This window comes from Mus caroli, unplaced genomic scaffold (genome assembly GCF_978045245.1).
Source record: "Mus caroli unplaced genomic scaffold, Mus_caroli_1 scaffold_3, whole genome shotgun sequence".
NCBI lineage: Eukaryota > Metazoa > Chordata > Mammalia > Rodentia > Muridae > Mus > Mus caroli.
The window spans coordinates 49,059,435-49,076,683 of record NW_028227258.1 but is presented as its reverse complement, the minus strand read 5'-3'; the positions used below and the strand labels follow the sequence as shown (position 1 = coordinate 49,076,683).

Genomic DNA, 17,249 nt, shown 5'->3' with positions numbered 1-17,249 from the left:
AAACTGTATTTCCCACAGACTTCTAAAACACTTAGGCTATCAACATAAGCCTCAAAGGTCAGTCCAATTATACAATGAATTTTGAATTCAATTAACATCTATGTCAAATAGATATCAACTGATTTAATGATGATAATTTCACTTAATGTGAAACCACATGACAGGATGCTGGCGAAATCAATAGCAGAAACATTGACTGACTTCCTTATTGAATAGAAGGTTTTCTTCTGAACTTTTTCACTTGTTGCTATGGATACATGCAAGGCTAGTGGTACTGACTTTATATTTCAAGGCCAATGAAGTACTAACCAATAAGTAAGCACTTAGTTATGTTCATTGTGATTTGATATCATTATACTATTTAATCCATTATATTTTACAGTTATTCATTTTATACCATATTAAACATTTTAATAGAAAACATTCAGTATAAAAAGGGTGATGATCATAGTAAAACATCTTCTTGGAAACAAAGACTTAAAAGGCTTATGACTACATTTGTTGATGATAGGCCAGAGGTTTCCTGAACACTACTGTCGAAGATTAAAGGAATGAATGGTGATTTTATCCTCATAAAAGCAAGGCTGATAGAGCTCAGTGCGTAAGAGCACTTGTTACTTTTGCAGAGGACCTTGGTTCAATTCGCAGGACCAAGGAATAGGTTGCAATCATCCAGAAGTGAAATTTTAGCAGTTCTGAATGCCTCTTCTGACTTCTGCAGTTGCCATGCAAACATGTGGTACACATACATGTCGTAGGCAAAACATTCAGACACATAATCTATAAAAAATAAAATATAAAAAATAAAAATTAGAGCACTGCTTAAAACTTAATTTATGGCCCTGTTGTACAGATGCACTCTTTAATCCCAGCACATGGGAAGCAGCAGTTTTTTTGAAGATAGTCAGGGCTATATAGTAAGATGCCATCTCAAAAGCTCCCAATACATACAGAGAATATGACTACCTTCCTGGTTTGGCCTGAGTAGGAGAAGATGTGCCTAAGAGACTTGAGGCCCATTGGAGGGTAGGGGCCATGGTGGTAGGAGAGCACCTACTCGGGGAATTGGGGGTGAGGAGGAATGGGATAAGGAACTGTGGGAGGTGGAACTGGTGATGGGGGACAATGGCTAGATGGCAAATAATTAAAAAACTTTCCTACATTAAAGACAAAACAAAAACTAAAGCAAACAAAAAACAAGAAATCAAGCCAAAATAGCAATAGTAATTTAAAAAACAAAACAAAACAAAACTGGATTCATGGTAGTCTTACAATTAAGTAAAACAGGAAAATACAGTTAATCTTAAAAGTAGTCTTCAATACTCTTCATAAAAATATCACACTTTGAGTTAATAAATATTTCATTTATATGTACATTTCAAATTAACAGAAAAGAAAATAGCATTCATTGAGTTGAAGGGAAAATTTTATCATGGATTTAAGAATATAATTTTTTCAGAATCCAGAATCTGTCACCTCACAAAGTGTAATGAGTGATATTTGCCATCTGCTCAATTCATCAACTCATAAAAATTGAGTAGATGTGGGATTTCTATAGCCCTAAGAGTGTTTCAGGCATATGAAAAACTAGAGTAAATGGAATAAATTCCAGCTCAATTAATTAAAAAGTTCATAGTAGGATGAGTTGAATAGACTATTAAAAAAGAACTAGTTAATACTTAACTGTAGAGTAAATCATATGAATATATCCATAAAGAAAAGAAAGATAATAAATCTAGCAGTTTATTTTAGCCCACCATGAAAGTTTCTTTTGTCTTTCCCATTCCATATCAAATAGTCACCTGTATAGGAAGCCTTTGTGTAACTTCATTGGCACCCTTCCTGCCCTTTCAACATACTTCCAAATTATTGTTTCTCTATAACCTTTGCATGATTGCATTAAAAGTTATATACTTAATCAATTATAGGACAGAGCCTTCTTTTTCTTTTTGTTTCTGCAAACCTATGCTTATGCTATGGAATTTTTTTGGACTTCATATCTTTTAAATAATTTATTTATTTATTTATTTATTTATTTATTTATTTTTTTTTTTGGTTTTTCGAGACAGGGTTTCTCTGTGTAGCCCTGGCTGTCCTGGCACTTACTTTGTAGACCAGGCTGGCCTCGAACTCAGAAATCCGCCTGCCTCTGCCTCCCGAGTGCTGGGATTAAAGGCGTGCGCCACCACGCCCGGCTCTTTTAAATAATTTAAAAGGACATATTTATATCCTTAGAGAAAACATTAGAAATGAGAATATATAACATTGTCAGAGGAATCTAATGGATAATTTTATGTACTCAACTGAGCTCAGGGACTCCAAGGTAACTGATAAAATAAATACTTTTGATTCTGTCCATAAAGGTATAGTCTGAATTTTGGGATTAAGGCAAAAAATAAAACTTTTGAAATTTCTTCCCTAATTTCATTCCCCTATTTTTCTGGCGTCATTATGAAAAACTAGAAAAATAAAAGTAAGAAACAAGTACTCAGTATGTATCCCAGTCTTGCTTGAGATTTATTATGTAGAACAAGATGCCTTTGAACTCACAGACATCCAATAGTTCTTGTCTCTCAAGTGCTAAGATTAAAGATGGTCACCATGATGTCCTCCCACATAAACATATTTTAAGTTCATAGATTTGCAACTTGAAAATTATAAGAGAAACTAGTATCATATAGACACATAAGATGTATGATGTGCATGATATTTACATCTAAGATAAAATAATCAGGTGATGAATTAAGTAAAAATACACAAGAAAACCAAAAACAGGTGATCTCAATGAAGAAACAAGCATACAGAGCTCAAAATGTAGAAAAGTTCACATATAAGATCTTGGTTTTTTTGTCCATGGATTACTATTTCTTTTATTGTAATTAAGGGAGGATATTCCCAAGGTCATTTGAAACTTGTTTTATGGAAATTTATAAATATTTAGTTAGCTTGAGGTATAAGAATCAATTGAAAATTTTAACAGAAACCAGAAATTTGGAGCTAATTTCTATTGAGTATAAAAGCAATGAAGAATGATATATCAATTTAGTATTTGCTTAATTGATTAACTGTTTGTTCCTATCTTATGTCAGTCAAGATGAACCCACTAAGAATCCAGCCAGGTGTGAAAAAAATAAGCCAGTGTCTAATCTGTTAGAATTGAGGTGACAGTGTTGCTGTGCATTCTGCTGTGTTTTCTACTGTGTATTATACTGTATACACACACACACACACACACATACAACACACAAACACACACATGCACATGAATAAGCACATACTCAATACATGTATATATATATTCAAATATAGAGATTCTTGGGAATATATAATATCATTATATAAAATGCTTAAACTATAAATTTGTTACAGCAATGTGGTAGATAATTTTATGTGCAAGACAGAGCAAATGATTGTAATAATGCTCACCCTCTTTATAGATTAGTTGCTGTCATACTTAAAAACATAAACATAGGTATCCACACTCATCTAAAGAATAGAACATCAAGTAGAGTTGTATCATCACCTATAAAGGCTAGTTTCCAAGACAAAGAACTAGTTATGAAAGTGTAAGATCTAATTTAAATCTTCACAGGTTTTGTCTCAAATGTCTATTATGACTATATTTCATGGAAATACATTAAATTGGACTGCTGTCAATTTAGTTATATGATATTTCTTTTATTTACATAGTTATCATATAATAGATCATATAAAATAAAAATTATGGTGCATTATTGCCCCCATATCAAACCAAAACCAACATAAATAATCAAAAGAAGGAAGATGCTTCTGTACTCATGGAACTCATAATAATGATCTTCATCTGCTTTCCAAAACTCCAACTTGATAATACTTATTGGTTTATATTTAGAGGATTCTGTTAATAAAAAAGGAAAAGATAAAAAAATGAAAATTAAAATGCATAATTCTTACTAAAGATGGTATAATCAGTGTTTCTTTAACCTTTTTCATCTATTCCTCTTATGCTTTCTAATGAAATACATTTTCTCCAGGCATTGAATCTATTTATGGTCCACTCTGTAGAAAGAAATGTGTAGAGGAGGTGCTGTCTTATCATGATTGTCTGTTGAAGTCAACGATCAAGACAAGATCCATGGTGGTAGAGTTGTTTTGAGATGAACAAAAATTATGTAATATGAAAGAAGATATGAGATAACACCAGGAATGGAAATGTTTAATTGGAAATGGGTGAGGAAATAAGGGAGAAGGGAAACCAAAATGTGTAGGATAAGGGAAACCAAAATGCAGTATTAGGATTAAGGAAATGTAATACAGAAATCTACTTCTTTATGTTTATGAATATATATAATTAAATTTTGTCAATTTTGAAATAGCATCTAAAGTATATTTTGTCTTTCCATTCACCATTCCAAACCCTCACATACACTCCAAGTCACTGTATTTTCAATCGATGAGCTTTTTTCCATGTTGTAGCACATATGTAAGTAATTGATAAAAAATATATATATATTTCAAATTTAAACCTTTCCAGAAACCAAATATCTGAGTGTAAGAAAATTACCTCTGAGTTGTTTAGAAATTATTTCTTTTCTTAAAAAAAAATTAGATAATTTTTTCATTTACATTTCAAATGCTATCCCAAAAGTCCCTTATATCCTCCCCTGACCCTGCTCGCCAACCCACTCACTCCCCCAATAGAGGAGCTAGAGAAAGTACCCAAGGAGCTGAAGGGGTCTGTAACCTTATAGGAGGAACAGCAATATGGACTAACCAGTACCCCTTGAACTCATGTCTCTAGCAATTATTTCTTAAAGGATCCCCAAATGATGTCTGTTTCCTTCTCTAAAGGCGATTAAACCTGGAAGAGTGGAGCCAAAACCAAAAGGGTACTAAAGCCCATCCAGTACCAACTTTATTAAAAGCAACCAAAAGTTTATACTCTGACAGTGAAAAAGAATTTAATGAGTAAGGTGTCTAATCACAAGGACAAGCCACATCTGGAGGCATAAAAACAACAACGAATAGCCAGCTCTAATGAATAATCTGAATTAAACTTCTTCTTACTATACCTGACATAGGCAGAAAAGAACATTTCCATGTTTTTGAAGAAACTAAGGTCACAAGGTTCTTGTTTTCATGAAGTTTTCTCACAAGCACTCAAAATTCCTGTGGCACGGCTCCATTCTTGGATCATATTCCAATACAAGGCTATCCACTCATCTTAGTCACCTACCAGAACTAACCTAAGATCTTATTGCTGAATACATCACACTCTGGGAAGTGCAGAATATTTTAAGGTGAACTTTAATAAAATGGCACCTCCTTCCTGGCTAGTGCCCACAGAACAGAAAGTTTTAATGATAGAGAAAAGTTATCATCATAAGAACTCTGTGTGTCCAAACCTGACCACTCAAGCAAATGGGCCCAAATCTACAATAAAGTCTCTGTTGTTTAGGGGGTAACCAAGCACTCTTTGTATTTAAAGACTGCTTCTAGGGATACAATACATGCATGATACTGTAAATATGGTCAAAATACCATGGGAGCAGTGTTCTCAGGCCTTAGGTGGACTAGATAAAAATGCTTCTAATGTGTTTTTTTGTTTGTTTTTGTAAATGTTTATGTTTATATCCTTATACTAGTTCTGCTTTAGTCTTGGCCAGAGAACCATTTTTTTTTTTTGAAGCAAAGAAAGGTACAGAGATCACTAAATGTTCAAAGTGCAGAGATAAACGGCTGAAGAGTATTCAGCCCTTAGTGCATATATAGCTCACCTCCTATGAGAATTTTTGTTTCAGTATTATGAGAAGAAATATGTTATAGGCTGGGTTTCCTTTTCTCCAGACTTTCCCAATGTATCGTATTCACATTATCTCTGTGAGAGGGCATTACCATTTTTCAGGACAAAAAGATAACAATCTTCTTTTTTTTGGAGGGGGTGTATTTATTTCATTTACATTTCCAATGCTATCCCAAAAGTCCCCCCACACGCTCCCCCACCCACTCCCCTACCCACCCACTCCCACTTCTTGGCCCTGGCATTCCCCTGTACTGAGGCATATAAAGTTTGCACGACGAATGGGCCTCTCTTTCCACTGATGGCCGACTAGGCCATCTTCTGATTCATATGCAGCTAGAGACATGAGCTCCGGGGGTGGGGGTGGAGGTATTGGTTAATTCATATTGTTTTTCCACCTATAGGACTGCAGATCCCTTCAGATCCTTGGGTACTTTCTCTAGCTCCTCCATTGGGGGCCCTGTGATACATCCAATAGCTGACTGTGAGCATCTACTTCTGTGTTTGCCAGGCCCCAGCATAGTCTCATAGGAGACAGCCATGTCTGGGTCCTTTTAGGAAAATCTTGCTAGTGTATGCAATGGTGTCAGCGTTTGGAAGCTGATTATGGGAGAGATCCCCGGATATGGCAGTCTCTAGATGGTCCATCCTTTTGTCTCAGCTCCAAACTTTGTCTCTGTAACTCCTTCCATGGTTGTTTTGTTCCCAATTCTAAGAAGGGGCAAAGTTTCCACACCTGAAAAAATGTTCAACATCCTTAATCATCAGGGAAATGCAAGTCAAAACAACCCTGAGATTCCACCTCACACCAGTCAGAATGGCTAAGATCAAAAATTCAGGTAACAGCAGATGCTGGCGAGGATGTGGAGAAAGAGGAACACTCCTCCATTGTTGGTGGGATTGCAAGCTTGTACAACCACTCTGGAAATCAGTCTGGCGGTTCCTCAGAAAATTGGACATAGTACTACTGGAGGATCCAGCAATACCTCTCCTGGGCATATATCCAGAAGATGTCCCAACCGGTAAGAAGGACACATGCTCCACTATGTTCATAGCAGCCTTATTTATAATAGCCAGAAGCTGGAAAGAACCCAGCTTCCTAGGCAAATGGATGGACCTGGAGGACATCATCCTGAGGTTAGTTCAGTCTGTAGAGCATGAGACTCTTAATCTCAGGGTCCTGGGTTCGAGCCCCACGATGGGTGAGAAGTTATTGTCTGCCGGCCAGTGGCGTAATGGATAAAGCGTCTGAGTACGGATCAGAAGATTCCAGGTTCGACTCTTGGCTGGCTCGTTGGGACTGGTACTCCTTTATTTGCATCTGTCGCTAATCAAATCATCTCTCAATGTTGCTAGGTTGATAACAATCTTCTTGACAGGTATAAAATTTTCAAACGGGGACAAAGTCCAACTCTGAAAGCACAGGGAGGTTTTTCTTCATCAAAGAACCATCTTGTTGAGAAGGTGGGATGTAGAGCAAGGATGTATGTGTATGATCAGATTACTAATGAAAGACAAATAAACTCTGCAGAGGCTGAATTTAAGCCTTGTGTCATTGGCTTTTATTCAAGAAAGTAAGACCTATAACAACCAGATAGCTGACATTAAAGGTTAGCACCAGAAGGTGCCAGATGAACAATCAGAAAGTAAGACTATGTTCAAAACCTAAGAAGGAAATGGCTAAGACAGTTACTGTTACAATGTGAAAGCTGTGAACTCTAAGCATTAAAAAGTTCCCACATAGCTAATGAAACAACATTAGATGTTTTACTAAAAATAGTTCTTATTTTTGTCAAGAGAAAGATCTGTACTAACTCAAACTTGGGGCTACAAGATTCACTAAGAAATGATGTGTTCTAGAAAATTTGGTCCTGATTTCTGGTATTACTGGTTGTTAACTTCTGTCTTGAATGTTAGTTTTTGTTTTGGGATTACAGTTTTTTTTTATGAAAACAGGAAAATTAAATGGAATATAAAATGGTAGCAGGTATGTTATATGAGAAAACCAACAAAAATGAGTTTAAATCTATGACTAGCCTACAGAAGGGGTATTATTTTTTTCACCTTTTAAGGTAACTAGCTATATAAATGGTCAAAACTAATGACCTTTAAAAAGTGTACATTTTTAATAAAAGTCAACAGCCATAACCACCATGACCACCACCACCACTACCAACAACACCAAAAATAACAAAAACAAACACAAACAAACAAACAAGCCAAACAGAGGACCAACACTTTGATTTAGCAAAATTTGTAAAAGAAGTTAACTCACCTCAGGTCATCACAGTTAATGTAACAAGTCCAACCCAAGACTACAGCAGACTAAGCTTAGGTCCGTTAAAAAAATATCACACTGAAATGTCCACAGATATTAAATTAATTTGTTTTTTTTTCAGGACCATTGTAGTAAAATAAAGTATTTTCACTCAAATTACTCCCTTTAAGAATTAATCCCAAAACAACCATTTTGTAGAGAATAATTGCTATCTCCATTTGTAAACCAAATGAGTCAAGCAACATATATTTTGAGATTTAGATGAGAAAATATAAATATTCATACACACATGTCTGTGTGTTTACATATACATACATGTATTTATATACTGTATACTTATACGTATCTTTCTATCATCTATCCATCTATCATCCATCTATCTATCTATCTATCTATCTATCTATCTATCTATCTATCTATCTATCTATCTATCTATCTACCTATCCATCTATCTATCTTATATCAATTTATCATCTACTTATCTTTAATCTGTGTATTTGAAAAGTGTTCCACACTAGGGGTTAAAGGAGTTGGAGATTTGTGTGTTTGTTTGCTTTGAATTTTTTGTGGGGGAGTTTGTCTTTCTGTCCAGCATAGACTTGCCTAAAAGTCTTCAGTTCTCCTGCCTATACCCCCTAAGGGATGGTAGGTATGAGCATGTTCCAACTTCCATATGGACTTACAGTTAGTATTCAAGTTATCCTTAGATATAATTCACTGAAACCTTGTATTAGACAAATAGATTACAGAATTACAGTTTCAAAATTGTGAAAGGAGATTAGAGATTATATTTTACCCCTTACAATATTGTTCACAATTTTCTTGATACAAGAATGTAGAGGATGGATATTTTAGTTACGATTGTATGCCTTCAATGAGTGAATGCATGGTTTGTGAAGGCTAAAAAATTATGTAGTTTGAGCACTGGTACAAGGAATTCTAACCTTTTGAGTGGATTTTAAATTGAAGTGTAAGAATAGGAGGTGAAAAATAACTTGTATCAGGGCCAAAGACAAGGCTCATTGAGTAACAACATTATTTAGGTAAGTCTGACAACCTGTGTTTTATTACTGGTACATAGGTTAAAAAAAAGCAAGGTATGTCTGCAATCTTAGCACTCCTATGGTAATATTAAAAATGCAGACAAATGATTCTCTTAGAAATTAGCAAGCTGGGTGTACACAGAGAAATATAACACAAGATACACCTCACCTCAAGAAGGTGGATAACAAGTACCAACATTTGAAAGTTGTCCGTTAACTTCTACATGCCAATAACAGCACACATAACACACATGAAGTATACTCATCCATGTACACTGATTTAGTTAATTAATTATACCATAACTCACACCCAGCATTAGTTAGTATCCAGTGTCTATTGTCATTCCATGTTCTAAAAGCAATGATTCTATTAAATTCATTTAGAATGTATTTTTTAGTACTTAACATATATAAATAACAAGATCTTTGTTAATGTGATAATTGTTTTATGTATATGTAAACAAGCATGGAGAAAATATTAAGGTGACTATAATCATAGAACTGACAAATGACAAATTTAGAATTGAAACATGGGGCATTATACTCAGAGATTGGCATGCTTGCAGCCATGATGTAATCTGCTTTTCCAATTTTACCAAATATATCAAAATATGAATCCATGCAATTAAACCACCCAGGAACAGTTTTTTAAAAACAATTCCACCTGATTTTAATTTTTCTTTTGTTGGTTATGTTTGCTGATGTTATTTTTCACTTTCTCACCATACTTTGGTCAGAGAAAAACAGGTTTTTGAGACTTAGTTTATTTTTTAGGCAAAGTATTTCTTTGGAATGGTACATTCCAGGTAACATCTTAATAATTTCTGCACGTGAAAAACATTGGAACTCAGAAGCCCCAGGAAGGGAAGAGATGAGTTTTCAACTACCTATAACTGACCTGGAGAAACCCCGTAGCATAGACACAGACCTTTCAACCTCAAACAGACTTGTATGAAGCACCCTGGAGATCATAGGAAAGGAAGCTATGGAGCCTGGCAGGAAGGGAACTCAGTTGTTCATCCTATGCTGCAAGCATTCCTTTGAGTGGAGTTGAATAATGAAATGAGGTGGCAACAGAACATAGTCTCTGGACATCGACTTTGATGAGGACATTAATAATTCAGGTGTTTTAAGGGATGGAGTCTGCTCTTAAATAATACAGGTTCTTTGGGACCTATGCTTTTCTCTATTTCCTTTTTCTTCTTCTTCTTTTAGGTTCTTAGCTTGTTGTAAAGGAACATGATTCAGAAATAAAAGTTAACCCTTTGAACTTATAATGATAGCTTAATAAACTTTTAACTCTGAACAAAGCTTTACATTATTTCTTTTCTTGAGTTATAGAATGGTTTCTTGTGATTTATCTGAGATTTTCAGTCTTCTATACTAAATGCTAAAGATTATTATATTTTGATTTGTTGGGTAATTCTTCAAGATGTGGAGCTGCCAATGAAATAATTAAATATTTAATGTTTTATAACAGTGTTTATTTACATCACATCTTTCTCAACACCTCTGTGTCCGTTCTCTGCCCTTACAGCAAGTGGTGCAAGTGGTGGTACAGCCCACTCAGTGATTATTTCCCCAAAGTGATGGTGTCATTAGTCCTCTTTTTCTCCAGTGCCACTTCCAAGTCACCGGCAATATTTATCATCTCTCAGGAGCTGACTTATATCTTTTTCACTTTGTTGTAAGCCAGAACTTTTGCCATTAATATGTGCTCCTAATTTCCCATAAAATCTTCTCTACACTGCACTTTCATGTCAATCCTCTGCATGACATCAGTGGTGGCTATTATAAATTAATCAATTAATTTACCAAATTTATCCTCTTAAAATTTGATAATAATTTTAATTTGCTTAGAATATCCTATGCATCTTTATATATGCATCTGCTATGATTTGGACCTCACAACTTTTACCGAGATCCCTCTTCCATCTTTAAGTACTATTCTTATATTCGTGGCATATTACATTCATTTCAAACACACTGTTCTTTCAAAATCATCTGCTATGAACTTTGTTTTTTCAATTTTAATTTTTTTTGGCAAAAAAGTAAATTCTTTTGAGATTGCATCCCTGGGCAAGCTCAATGAGAAAGAAACACAACATCCTGGCACATGTGTGTGTGTGAGTGTGTGTGTGTGTGTGTGTGTGAGTGTGCGTGTGCGCGCGCGCGTGTGTGTGTGTGTGTGTGTGTGTGTGTGTGTGTGTGTGTGCATGGGTGTGAGTTTGTGTGTATGCTTGTGTGCATGAGTGTGTGTGTGTTGGGACTGCTCATTTCCTTGATGTATGACCATGTAGGTGTGCCTATGGGGATCAGAAGTTTATGTAAGTTATCTTTCTCAGTCCTTCTCCACCCTGAGACAGAATCATTCATTGAGCCTAGATTACACAGACTTGCTACTCTGAGTGATAACCAAGGCCATCTGTATTTGTCTTCCCAGCCCTGGGATAGAAGGTCTTTACCAGCAACTCTATCTTTTTCCATAGGTCCTAGCAATCATCATTTAAATCCATATTTTTTTGTAGTAAATAGTTGACCAACCAAGTTATCTCCCCACACTCTGTAATAATTTTAAAAATGCCATAGTACATTTAAGTTTCTCTCTTGACAGTTTCCAAATAAGGCCCAAGTATAATTTTCATTTTGCCTGTTCTTCAAATAAAGCCCACTTCGCATCAAGACACAAACTAATTTGATTTTTTCTTGAATATGGACTGGCACTTAACTGCTTCAAACAATTGAGTCATAAGAGGAAAGCAATGTGGTGCAACTCCAGAAGTTAGATGAGACAAAGCTAGAGTGTGCACTTGGTTCTCTTTAAAGGTTTACTGTTTGGATATTTCCCACAGAGAAATGTGCATTTCTGTAAGAAGCCCGGGATGCATGGAGATTGCTCATTTTTCCATCCTCTAATCATCCCTCCAAGCTTAGCTCAGTTTTTCTGTTCGATGCATCCTATGCCAATATCTCATAGTATGAATGGGTGATATAGTTTCAGGTTAGCAACTTTACAATCTTTTCAGAAATTTAATCAGATAATATAAAGCAATAACAAGTAATCTCTGTTGTTCACAATTCAAATACTTGCCTGGAGTCTTTATAACCATAACAATATAGTCATTGTTTTATTCCACTGGAATTCATGACACTTAGTTTTGTGGCAACAGATATCCTGATCATTCTTTTTTTAAGAGCTCTTAAGTGCTGTTTAGAATATGAGGTATTTCCTATGATAAAATAATATGTGCTTAGCACTTATTGTTAGAAATTAAAGCTATGGAATCACTATATTGTTATATCAATTATATCTTATCTTTTCATTATTATATATTTTTATTTCTGTTTGTTAAATAAATACAGAAGATAAACAAATTTAACTACATTTTATTCTATGTATCCCACTAAAAGTTTCTTAATGTTTTCACTATAGAGTGGGAAATTATTTTGTGTGTGTGTGTTTGTATATATATATATATATATATATATATATATATATATATATATATATGAAGGGAAGCACTTCACCAATCTTCAGTTCTATGGTTTTTACAAAATCTTTCTCATTTCATTAGTTATATAATAATTTTGTACGGCTTATTTTGATCACATTCACACCTCTCTTCCAGTTCCATTTAAATCCATGGTTCTTCCATACTCATCCAACTCTGTGTTTTTGAAAAAATATCCATGAAGAATAACCTGGGTTGCTGTTTATTCCTGGATGAATGGCTTTCTAGAACACAGGACTCAAACCACCACTTTTATTTTAAAACTTTAGAGTCTACAATACTCTACCGACTGTATGTAGCTATGGACACTATGTGGATGCTTCCTACCCATAAAAGTAGGGGACAACGTATCAAATCCCTAGAACTGAAGCTAATAATGCAATAAAGCACCACCTGGGTGATGAGAACCAAACCCTGGTCCTCTGGAAGAGTAAAGAGGAATTTTAAATGTTGAACCATCTTTCCAGCAACCCCCAAACCACATACGTTCTTTCTTTCTTATTTTTATTATTTTTCACATTATATTAGGTAACACAGGTACATTCTTAATTCTTAGTCCTTTTTCTTAGGCTTCCAAATGTTGGATTTGTAGGTGCCTGCCATCAGGATAACAATTTCAGGCTTTAAGGTTTGAATCATCCATCCGCCTGGACTTTGTTATAAGTTACTACAGCACATACTCTTTTTTTTTTTTTTTTAACAATTTAACTTGGTGTCCAAGTTACTTCCTATATTGTTCATTATTTTTTTCTCTAAGTGAAAATTATATTTCTGTGATTAACTATACAGCTACAAACAGTTATATTTCCTAGTCTATGTTTATTTCATTTTAACTTACCCATCAGATTCTATTCCCTCCCCTCAATATGTTTACTCATATTATTTAACGTATTAATTGCATTGGCATTATAAAGAACTATTTGGTTTCCAATAGTCATCAAAAAGAATGAATCCATTCCTATTCTTTCAAAAGATGAAAGAGATGAAAGCAAAAAGTTGTATTGGATGCATATGCTATATTTTAACTTTTAAACAGTCAAACATTAATTTGGTTCTAAATCCTTTTAACTATTGAGATTTGGAAGAACAATTGAACTGTGCTATCAAAGACTTATATACCTTTAATGAGCTAGAATAAATTTTCTTTGATATCATACACACATATGCAAGAATACAAAATAGCCTTTATTTAGTTAAGTATATTTTAAAGAACAATGAACATAAATTAACCCTAACCCATACTGGTACTAAGGGCTCCATTTCTTGTTATATATACTTATATGAAGACTGTCTAAATAAAGTTGACAAATGATGTGGGAATAGAACCCCATACGGACACTTTTCACTAAATAAGGCTTCCAGTACAGGTACTGAGTTTCACCTAATTGAATTGACCAAATAAGTTCTAGGGGAACACTCAAATAAACTAGGGTGTTCCATTATTATAAGCTTCTCTCCACAAACTAACAGCAAGTACTTATTGCTAAAGACATCACCTACACAGTTAATTGAATATGAGAAAGTTGAACTCTTTCCTATGTAAAGCTTTTGCTCCTACATTTTAGCATCTTTGGTACAAAGTTACTCTACACACTATCAAAGAAAAAACAAACACAAAAACAGTAACAAACTGTTACTATCCTTTAAAGAACTGTTTGTTGCACTTTGTGTCTTAACCAACCTAGCTCCCAAATAATTAAGACTGGACTATTACATTGATTTAATAAGCTTCAAGGGTGTAATGACTGAGCAGTATTACTCTACTTTATTTATTTTGTCTTATTTTCTTTATTATTAGATACTTTATTTATTTATTTAATTTCAAATGTTATCCCCTTTCCCTGTTTCCCTTTTGGAAACCCATATCCCATCCTCCCTACCCCTATCCCACCCACACACTCCTGTCTCCCTGCCCCTGTCATTCTCCTACACTGGTGCATTGAGCCTTCACAGGACCAAGGACCTCTCCTCCCATTGATGTCCAACAAGTCCATCCTCTGCTATATATATATGAATCTGGAGCCATGGGTCCCTCTATGTGTGCTCTTTGGTTGGTGGTTTAATTCCTGGGAGCTCTGGGGTGGGTCTGGTTGGTTGATATTGTTGTTCTTCCTACAGGGTTGCAAACCTCTTCAGCTCCTTCAGTCCTTTCTCTAACTCCTCCACTGGGGACCTTGTGCTCAGACCAATGGTTGGCTGCAAGCATCTGCCTCTGTATTGGTAAGGCTCTGACAAAGCCTCTTAGTGGACTTATATATCAGGCTCCTGTCAGTAAGTGCTTCTTGGCATCAGCAATAGTGTCTGGGTTTGGTGGCTGCATATGGTATGGATCTCTGGTTGGACAGTCTCTGGATGGCCTTTCCTTCTGTTGCTGCTCTATATTTTGTCTTCATATTTCCTCCCTTGAGTATTTCCCCCCCCTCCTTCTAAAAAGGACTGAATTCATAAAAATCTTAGGTAAATGGATAGAATTAGAAAATAGCATCCTGAGTGAGTTAACCCAGTCACAAAAGAACATACATGGTATGCACTCATACCAAGATAAGTGGATATTAGCCCAAAAGTTTGGAATACCCAAGATACAGTTCACAGACCACATGAAGCTCAAGAAGGAAGAAGTATTACTCTATTTTAATTCTCTAACTAATATGGCTATCTCCCTGTGAAAAATCCCTAATATACTTGCATTTTAATAGTGATCTTGCTCTCTGAACTTCAAGTGTTTTCTCATTGTATCTTCTGGACTTTCTCCCCAGGGATGAATACCCTATTCTTCTCTCTACTTTTCTCCTCCCCTGGCTAGGTAGAAGTCAAGCACCATTTTCTCTTCTGTTCAGTCATTGGTTGATCAGCTAGCTTTACTGAGCAATCAAGGAATAATTTGAAAACTATATTTTGCAACCAGATATGGGGCACAGAAATCAGCATTTGAATAATACAATGATATTCTTTACAGAGTGCACAATAACATGATAATTACATTTCCAACTTTAATTCCAATAAAAGGCTCTTACTCTTACAATAACAAGACTTTCATTTATGAATTTGTAAACTTTGGAGAAGGTATTATATTATCTGTCCTATCTTGATGAGTTTAAATTTCTATATATAACTCAATTTCTATCATAACTTGTATAGACCAAAAATCAATTTCTTAAATCCTAATTTTGAGACTGTAACTATTCAGTTTCAATCCCATAAGAAACTTGAGACACTGCCTAAGTATGATGTAGGAAGTGCAGAGCAAGCAACTTCACAACTACAGAAATGACAGAGACACTTGGTTGCCTGGAGAGTCCACCATAATTTCTCTATAACATTGGAGCATCTATATTCAGCCTTCTGGCCCAGAATATCTGACAGACTTTTCAATGAGTAGGGATTCTGAAGGATTAGCCTACCTTGTTCTTGTAATGTTTGGCAGTTGACTTTCCTATGTCCAGTTTGTACAGCTTGTAAATATTCTGTCTGTAGTTGAAGTAAGGACATTCTTTTTTTTTTTTTTTTTTGTCCATAGACTAGCTTGACACATTTGAAATAAACTCTATATGTAGGTATTGGACAGTAAAACAATGCCAGTAAGTTTGGTAAGATAGGGCAGGTTGAGACCCAGAAATTCAGAGGGGACACACCCTAGACTTAGTAACTACCTGCTGTGTAAGATTCCTGGCCTAGAATCCGTGCCACAATCCTCACATAAAAGAAACCACTCTGGAAATCAGTTTGTTGATTGGACATAGTACTACCTGAGGACCCAGCTATACCACTCGTGGGCATATACCCAAAAGATGCTCCAACATGAAATAAGGACACATCCTCCACTATGTTTATAGTAGTCTTATTTCAACCCAGATGTCTCTCAACAGAGGAATGGATACAGAAAATGTGATATATTTACACAGAGGAGTAATAGTAAGCAAGTAATAGAAAGCAAGACTTCATGAAATTTGCAGGCAAATGAATGGAACTAGAAAATATCATCCTGAGTGAGATAACACAGTCACACAAAAAACAAAAAACAAAACAAAACAAAACAAAAAAACAAAAACCACCCATGGTATATACTCATTGATAAGTGGATATTAGGAAAAAATCTCGGAACACCCGTAATACAACTTACATACCATATGAAGCTCAAGAAGAAGGAGACAGAAGTGTGGATATTTCAGTCCTACTTAGAATGGGGAACAAAATAATCATGCGAAGTAGAGTGTGAGAGGGATTTTGGAGGAAGAGAAGAGGGAGAGAGGAAAAAGGGGAGATCAGGTGTGGGAGGAGACAGGAATGATGTACAGAGGGTCAGGAAATTGGACAGAGGTGTGTAACAATGGGGATTGGGGTAGCCAACAAAGTCCCAGACACCAGGAATGCATGAGGCTCCCAGGACCCAACTGGGATGACATTAGCTGAAATACCCAACACAGGGAAGGGAGAACCTGTAAAGACCATATCCAGAGGTTAGGCACAACCCCCAGTTAAGGGATAGGGCCATGCATACTTTGCAAATTTTAACCCAGAATTGCTCCTGTCTAAAGGAAATTCAGGGACAAAGAGTGGAACAGCAACTGAAGGGAAGGACATCCAGAGACTGCTCACATGGGGATCCATCCCATATGCAGCCACCAAACCCAGTCACT

At 35.5% G+C, this 17,249-nt stretch overlaps 1 protein-coding gene across 2 annotated transcripts in view; it reads right to left on the bottom strand.

The window, feature by feature from the left end:
* Window positions 1-442: 442 nt before the first annotated feature.
* LOC115030620 (uncharacterized) overlaps window positions 443-17,249 on the bottom strand; it is a 160,725-nt gene continuing 143,918 nt past the window's right edge. The window contains exon 4 of one of the 2 annotated variants that reach the window (XM_085835568.1): window positions 443-780. In XM_085835568.1, coding sequence (XP_085691694.1) covers window positions 595-780 — 186 coding nt within the window. In that variant the 3' untranslated portion in view covers window positions 443-594. Of the gene's footprint in view, window positions 781-3,714; window positions 3,878-17,249 lie in introns of those variants that run through there. The other variant, XR_003836211.2, reaches the window with a different exon arrangement.